This window comes from Atta cephalotes, assembly GCF_000143395.1.
Source record: "Atta cephalotes unplaced genomic scaffold scaffold00032, whole genome shotgun sequence".
Taxonomy (NCBI): domain Eukaryota; kingdom Metazoa; phylum Arthropoda; class Insecta; order Hymenoptera; family Formicidae; genus Atta; species Atta cephalotes.
In genome coordinates this window covers 2,109,266-2,118,342 of record NW_012130096.1, presented here as the reverse complement: position 1 = coordinate 2,118,342, position 9,077 = coordinate 2,109,266, and the positions used below count along the sequence as shown (strand labels likewise).

The window sequence follows — 9,077 nt, the reverse complement described above, 5'->3', positions numbered from 1 at the left end:
ATATATCCTAATTTAAAAGGACAGTGTTAGATAGCTATCGCGGAAATTGAAGAGGTAAGAGGACTCACGTTGTAATTTAATTATGTGGATTTTAGAGAAGTGTATCCCCCTGCTCTTCTACTGATAATATACCATCAGATGTCTTATTGGTATCGCTAGGCTCAGTCCTTATCCGGGCAGCATTCTTTTTGCGAAGAAAATGAGCCAACGCTCGCCGAAATTTTTATTTAATGTAAGTTATCGGTAAATTTCTCTTTAATTTCGTTTAAATTCGTTTAAAAAGTTTCGAGTCTTCAAAAGTACAGATGTAACATCGTGGTAAAGAGTTGCGCGTTTATTCTGTGGAAGAAAAAAGGAGATTTGAATTTCTCTAGAACACATATCAAATAATCTTATTCGATCATTACTTCTCGGAAATCAATGGCAAACCAAGAATATCTTTGCCAATGGTAAATTTATTTTCAAAATAATTAAAATAGTCAATGTTATATTTTAAATTTAATGTAGCAAAAAAAATCTGCGACGCTAAATATAATCTTCTTCTTATATCTCTCTCATATGCTTATGAGTACGCATGCTGATTATTCAATTGCCATAAGCATACGGGACCTACAGTTTTAATAATGAACCTATAATTATCTAAAATTAGAACATTATCTAAAATTAATTTAGATAATTATAGATTCATCATATTTATATATATTTAACGCCGCAGATTATTTTACCACTGGAAGATAGATGTTCTAGATGATTTGTCATTGCTTTCCGAGAGATAACGATCAAATAAAATCATCTGATAATATATCAGATAAAAAACATAAATAAAAGATAAATAAATAGAGAGATAAGATAAAAGATAAATAAATAAGATAAATAAATAAGATTAATTAATTAAGATTGTAAAAACGTGGACTAAAAATAAAATTATACAACTAAAAAGCAACAATAACAATGGAGTTATTCATTTTACTATTTGGAACCAAAAATAAAATCACTGGTATGAATATTTCTATTTCTAACCTTTGACAATCATCAAAATTCTCGAAGAATAGTCCACAGCCATATTACTTTTCGCGGTATAAAGTGAAACAGACTACTTTTCGCAGTCAAGCCATCAAACATATTAGTTTTCGCGATATAAAGTAAAATATGTTACTTTTCGCGATTAAAGGCCATTAAACGTTGGAATGTATTAGTTTTCGTGATGTAAAAAGAAACATACTACTTTTCATCACAAAACGCTCAAACATATTATTATTCGTGGTATAAAATGAAATGTGCTACTTTTCGAAAGTCAAAACTCAGTATTTGTGATTTTCGCGGCGAAAACGGAAACATAAAGTTCTTCGCAACGACGTCATGAGTAAAGTTTTTCGTAGGACAAATGAAATATGCTACTCTTCGTAGCAGGCGTCGATATGTTATGGATGGATTTGAATCCTTTGGCACAGAAAGCAGGACTCTTTACATCACTACGGCCACACTTGCACTTTTGAAGATTCGAAGCTTTTGAAATAAATTTAAAAGGAAATAGTGAGCAAACAAAGGAGATAAATTCAGCGCAATTTTCTCGCGAAGATAATCCAGAGCCCGGATGAAGATTGATGCAGACGCGGATGCGAGCTGAGAGCGATCGCAGGCTCGCGATACGAAGTATCGGCGAAGCGGTCGCGTCGCACGCATACCACGTTCAACGTATTTCCTGTTTCCGCTGCCCCGGGTCGATGTTCGCTCAAGGAGGATTCCCGGCGATGCGGCACGGGGCTGTCCCACGTATATTGCTCAGAAGAGATCGGCGTCGCCGCGCCTGGAAATCTATCCGTCGACCTGTCCGTCGAAGAGCTGCGGTGTCGTCGACCTCGCGGATGGAACGAGGAGACGACGAAGACACGCAGAACGTGTTCACAAAGAAAGAAAAAAAAGAGAAAAATGAAAAAAACAAAGAAAAAAAAGAAGTGCGGACGATTTTATTTTTTGAAACACGACGAGAGACGCTACCCTCAAGCGAGAGACAACACAGCGCGTTTGCTGGTTCGATGAAAACCCCTATTTCGCGTCTGGTGGTGGATAATGAAGAGAGAGGGGTGCGCGATCGAAGGCAAATGATTGTGCCTCCAATTTCGAACTTGGAAAATCGTCTGAAGGGTAATTTCGGTCTCTGACGAATGGTTCGACGGGGTATTTCGTCGTTGCGCGATGTGCCTGATCGCACCCCCGTTCTTCCCTGTTCGTATCTTCCTTTTACTTCGTACAACCGATGGCATAGCGCGTGCGTAAGAAGCGAGAATCTGATCGGCGGGTTCGACAATATCCGCCCGCGACATCGGCAAGTATCTCGCGCTTCCGTAAGACTACATGTTGTATCTAGGAATGTGCGGATAAGTCACTTTTTTTTTATAAAAAAAATTATGAGATTCCATCAGACCGATGCGATTTTGTTAAACTGACATTTCGATATTCGTCTTTATAAATAGAAAAAAGTAAATTTATTTCCGGATACAACAAGCCTTCCTGTTTCTATGAAGCGCGATAGGAATGCAACGCGTCCTCACATAACAGATTAATTGTAAATGCAGATATAAATGTCATTCATTGTGATTATGTTTCTCTTATAACGAATTGTCAACTTCATAAATATTACCGCGTAAAGATATAGGAGATACTAAGCTATGACGGTAACAAGTTTATATTTACGTTACAATTCACATGCGAGAGTATTCGAGTATCGTTTAGACAGACTTCTTTAAATTCTTAAAGGATGAAAAATTATTAGCGAGCGAAAATTATTTTTTATTCGAATAATCAAGTGAGATACATTCACACGGATCTGTTTTTCTTTAACATTTGTGTGAGGAGACTATTTTTCACTATAAAGTAATAGTACATCTCGGTGGTGCCGATTATCATTTTCCTAGAAATTCAACATTGGTAAAATTGGATAAAATTAAACAAGTGCACATTGTAATCTCTCGACTCGTAATATCATCAAGTTCTCCATCTTTCGCTTCAAGTAATCCCATGAAAAGAGAATCGATGCAGTGTATATTCGGATGTACACATAGAATCAGGAATGATTCACCAGTTGCGCGTAAAGTAAAAAATCCAAACCAATTATAATCCAAATAGACGAAATCAATAAAAATAACTGTGCAGTATTATCACGTGATGTTAGCAATAATCGAAAGAAACTCTAATCTTCAATCTATGCTAATTGTTTCATGTATTAATAATAACAATGAACCTTATTTAACAGAAAAATGTGAGAAACAAAGATGACCATCGTCCCATCTATACTATGCGCAGGATTACCACAACCTAGAAAACTGGGAAGTCAGAGAAATTGAAATTGATCATGGAAAACCGGGAAAAGTCAAGGAAAAATGTAAAAAAAGTCTGAAATTTCGAAATTTACTCAAAATTTCCTTAAACTGCTCCTATTTCAAATTAATTGTTATAATTTTTTAAATATTATATCTGACGTTTAGTCAAATACGTTCAAAATTTGCGCACTTTAAACGATTTTTAATAAAATAATTAAAATTTATATTTTATTCAATATTTTTATTTGGTTCTTTTTTTTCGTCATAATTGTATTCTTTTTTCCAAAATTAATTTAATTCTTGTTGACTTGAATTTTCATCTAAAATTTTACTTGCTACTAAACTTTCCTACAACCCTCTAAATGTTAAAATTTACATATTTTATATTAGTCATGGAAAATTTTCCATTTTCATCTGGAAAATCTGGAAAAGTCAAGGAATTTTATAATTCATTTTCTGTGGCAATCCTGTATGTGTTTACAATCAGCTTACATAATAATCTACAGAATAATCGAATCGTGGAATAGTATAGATGGATGAGACAATAGTCATCTTCGTTTCTCATTTTCCTGTTGATTCACTGTATTCTACTCCGTGCCTATCTGTATCGTGTCTACGTGTGTGTGATTTGGATACAGTATGCGTAGACACGTCGTGGTTTCCGCGTAAACACCCGGTATTACCGGCTTCTGCGTGAAACTTCCGAGGGTGGGCGCGACACCCTGTATATTTAGAAATATCTCTCTGTATGTGTCTACGTCAGAGATTTAAAGGGACACAAAGCCAGTATTTGCGAAATGATTACACGTAGAGATCAGCGATAGAGATCGCGCATCTCTCCTGCGCTTCGTCGATTGCACTATAAATAAATCGCGGTACGTAAAAGTGTGTTAACGAATCTCTCATACTCACGCACAGATGTCTGTATAGCGAAGTTCACCTTCATTACACGAGCCTTGGCATTACACGATCTAAATTAACAGACTTAAATACCCATATAGGACCGTCAGTAATAGTTACAACGAAATCAAAGCCAAATGCTACGACTGTCAACTGACGGCCAAGGTTCTGTATCAGTACTGAGTCATCACTGGCAAGTGACTGGCTGTTAAATGATAGCCAAAGTTCTATCGGTCTGTATTGAATCCAAGTCATTATTCAGTAGCCAATACTGCAGTATCTGAACTGTGGTAACCAGTAATGGCTCAGCACTGGATCGATTGTAAAACCCTATATGGGTAGATGCGAATTTTCTCATAGGATCGTTTAAAGATGATCCGTGCAAAATCTTTTTTCGCAGCATTCTTGAAAAGAAAAAGGCAATTTCAACAAATGTGTCATTTTTCGGAATATTTCGCTTCGTTTCCACTCACACGAGGAGAAAACGATCGAGAGATTATATCACTTTGCGCGTAAAATCGTGGGATCTCTTTGACACAGCTGTAACGAACGAGGAGAAACATCTTTCTCCGAGAGCTTTCTTCCTTTCTGAGTTAAGTTTGACTTGCGTTACAAGGCTTTATGTTAAAAAAAAGGAGATTGAACTCGATTTGCATGTTTTGAGAACTATTTCCAACGCGTTGTCTCGTCTCCCATTATCAATTCGCTTTCCCTTCAAGAAGCTGTTGCTCCTAGAGTCTTAAAAACAAGACAACTATTTTAGTGACTGCGGACAATTGACTGACAATTGATTGACTTAATTATAGATTCCATCGAACTTCCTGCACGCACGCGTAGGCACGTCTCACCAACAGACGCATGTCCTCCTCAGTTTAACATCGTGTGTTTACATCTGTTACATCGGTTTAATGCTGAAGAAAAGGGATGAAAGAATCCAGAATAGAGATCGGAAATATTATACGTAACATTCACTGAGGAGGATACGGTGACCGGAAGTTAAGGACGACTGTGTAAAATTTTCACCCTCGACCTCCCACTTATCATTTACTTGCTTGGAGTCACTTTGGTCCAGGCAAGATCGATCCGCACACCGAAAAACACAGTGTCTCACCATGGACACATGTACACCTGACCTAATACACGTACATATGAATATATGACCTTCGCACGCACACAAAGTATCCTGTTGTATTGTGGATATAATTATAAGCGCGCCATAGCTCTCTCTCTCTCTCTCCCACGTCCAAAAACACATCTAAAAAGGTTTTAATGTTATTGTTATATGCGTATGTTGTAATATATGTGAACGAAGCATGCTGAGCCCTGTAAAAAAAAATAAATCCCTCCTTTATCCCCCGTCCCCCCCCAATTCATGCGAGGAGCTTGTTACACGCGTGTTGCACACACGTACAAATATCCATGTATGTTCCACAAGGAAATTGCGTTATCCATGACACGTTGTATCGCGGCTACAGTCCGATGGGAAAAATCGTACTTCGATGTTAACATTACGATTAGAACATCGGTAGTGTGTCGTTTTCTTACAATCACGAACGAAGTGAGCGGATCTGCGAGCAGTCTCGGCCAAGAAGTACCTTTTAAAGGCGCACCTTTCAAATATGAGTCGTCCAACATTCTAAAATTGACAGGCATAATAAATTTTTCTGCCGAATTATAATAAATTTAAGTGAAATATGCGATGGCTGATAAAATACCTTGGAAATTTACTGTCTTTTAATTGTGATTCGAAAGTGCAGTCCGAGATTTTGGTCGACGCTGCGCAGAATATCCTCATAATCGCGATCGAGTCGTTCGACGTCGATCACCTCTTTCCCCGTCTCGATTAATTCTTTAAAAATCGCGCTCGCCCCGGATAAATATCGACGAGCGGATATTGTACGTTGTCCACAATAATTGTAAAGATTGTGTCCTCCCCGGCGAAAACGGTGGAACAATCGCGACTCGAGCGAGCACGCGTCTCGAGAACATAAGAAAGATTATTGCATGTTTGTGATTCGTGAATGCATTTAAGCGCACGATATTCCAAGATGTGTAACATAATAAATTTGTATCGTGGCACATAGTCCGATAAAAAAAAAAGAAGAGAAGGAATCTTCCCACGTGAACTTATTAGATCGTCAATTATATATACACCGTCAAATACACCTTATATATTGGTCGAGTATTAATTATTCCTGTCAAATACCATGTGGCTGCAAAAAATCGGCCATCTGCAAAGCGAAACGAACGAGACTGACACATGGAGAACACCGGGTTGAGAGGATAAATGGAATTCGGTATTCTAAAATTACCGTAAGATCTTTAAGTACTACCACCTGTAATTAAGATAAAAATTAAATTAAACAGAACACAGGCGAAAAACCGACCCTAAACGTGAGTCACTTTGGTTGTCATTCTCCTAAAGATTTTAGCGATGATAATCGAAGCATGCGACGATCATAAATTTTTCTTTTGTATGTAACTTATTCTTTTTGCAAATATGTGATGCATATAATTCACAGATATCACCGTCAAGCTTATTACAGGTAAGTGATTATTGATGCAACATAATCATTTAAGACAATCGAATAAACTCTACAGAATGCACGCAAGATAATGTAGACATTTACGAATTTATTTATCACGTCGTTGAAATACTGTACATCAAGTGTTATTATCATTTGTTATAATTGCCTAAAATACAGACGGATAAATTACAAATAAGCGCGTACTAGACATATAGTATAATTTATTATAATCTACAAATATACGTAATTAAACACTGTTATACACTGGAAGTTTAATTCGCATAATAATTAGATTTATACATCATTTGCTCACGTCAATCTAATTCTTTCTTACTATCGGATGAGTGTATAAGGATTAACGTGAGAGTAAGCATTATAAAAATGTATAAACAGTCGATTGCTATAATGGATTTGCCTAATCTATAAATTGGTGTATATTTTTAATATTGAAAAAGGAAGAAATTAGATGCGGCATGGGGATGCAAAAGGAAGTAAAAGATATAATAACACATTTCACCATTCTATCACTAGCAAATAGATAATAAAATCTCTGTTTGAGTACACTTCAGTATTGTGTACTCACATTAAAAGTTTTTCTTATATAAGATAGCGATGGTCAGCATTACTGAAGACGACATTAAAAATTCATGTATATATAGTTAGCAAACTATTGATTATATCATCGCACTGATTATATCATCACATTAATTATATTATCAATCAGGCTGCCGAATTCGGCGGCCTGATACACGAAGTGCAAATTGAAAGCTGCTATACGTAAGAAGTTTGATGATCTACAATAGTAGTGCATCCATCAAATTCGATACTGAAGTGTCGTTTTTCGCGAATAGTGAATGAAACAGTCTCGATGAAACAGTCTCGTTTATTACAATCGCTTCTTTCGAAAATAAAAAAAGAAAAAATTACCTGCGTTGCAACACACACATTCTTTAACCGCCGCTGGAAGATCATCTCTCGCTACTCCAATAACTTTTGCCGATAACTTCTGAGGAGAAATGATTTCTTATTAGTATCAGTTGGTCCGCGGAATCAACAGTTCTTCGGATAACATAGCGATTTACCGTTACGATTGCTGATGGGACTACGACTCCGCGAGTAACTACGACTGTAGCTTCGTCGACTGCTACGGCCGTTGCGTTCTCTACTGTAACTTCGACTTCTGCTTCGCGAATAGCTGCGTTCTTTTCCGTTACGACCGCTACCGCATCCACCTCCGCCTCGTGATCGCCATCGATTTCTTCCACCTGCCAATTCCGATTCAACCGATCTTTACATGAATAAACTTTACGCAGTCTTCCAGCAATTGTTTCAGAAATACCTCTGTTTCTGCCATAGCCGCCAGCTTTACTATCGGCGAGCTCCAGTAGCTTCGGATTTATCACTTGATTCGCTTCCTTCAACACTTGTATCAGATCATTAGCCTTGTTGGCATTGTTAGGCGTGAAGAAGGTGTACGCCGTGCCGGTCTTCTGTCGGCGGCCGGTACGACCGATACGATGAACGTAATCCTCGGAACAGGAGGGGTAGTCAAAATTGATGACAAACTTGACGTCTTCAACGTCTGAAATTAAGAGTTGGCATTAGACCTGGATCTTTGTAGGGTTCTAGCGTCAAGGACAGACATGGGTTAAGAAAGTAGTAGTGTGTCGCAAGGATTGTGAAACACCGCGAGTCAAGTATGAATGGAATATTATCGAACGGTATATTGCAGTAAATTATAATGTTCAGTACGTTCTCCGAGGAGCTAATAATTCGAAATGTCGCGTTGCTCCTCTTTTTGTATTAACAGTTATAACAAAGAGTGATATAAGATATAAAGAATTCTATTAAAAAGCAATTTCTTGTGTAATTATGTAATATCATTTTTTCTTTATTTTTTAATAAGTGATAGGTTCTACACAAGAACAAGAAACAAAAACAAATTATATATCGAGAACGATCCTGATCTTTCTAAATATCATTGACGAATATTCTTATTTTATTACATTTCAGAAATAAAAAAATGAAAAATGTATTTAACATCTTTCTATACGTCTTTCATGGACAATCTAATTAGTGAAAAGATCAGAATCGTAACAAGTTTATACAATGACATAATAATCAGTATGATAAAATGCGATGACTGATGTTACCACAAGGATTAAGGAAAAAGGATGAGAAATGCATACAGTTTAAAGTGATAGTTTATGAATGTATGCATTTATACACGTATATATACGTATACATATACATATACTCGATAGATTAGCTTAGTTTTGACAAACCTTACTCACAGTAATCCACAAGTTAGTAATAAATACGAAAGAGA

The 9,077-nt window shown here is 36.8% G+C and overlaps 1 protein-coding gene across 1 annotated transcript in view; it reads right to left on the bottom strand.

Moving 5' to 3' along the window:
* Nucleotides 1–7,716: 7,716 nt before the first annotated feature.
* The window catches only part of LOC105621161 (probable ATP-dependent RNA helicase DDX17), a 6,492-nt gene continuing 5,131 nt past the window's right edge, over nt 7,717–9,077 (bottom strand). Inside the window, exons 6-8 of the mRNA XM_012202630.1 lie at nt 8,088–8,330; nt 7,831–8,013; nt 7,717–7,754 (exon numbers count right to left, since the gene is read on the bottom strand). Coding sequence (XP_012058020.1) covers nt 7,717–7,754; nt 7,831–8,013; nt 8,088–8,330 — 464 coding nt within the window. The remainder of the gene's footprint in view (nt 7,755–7,830; nt 8,014–8,087; nt 8,331–9,077) is intronic.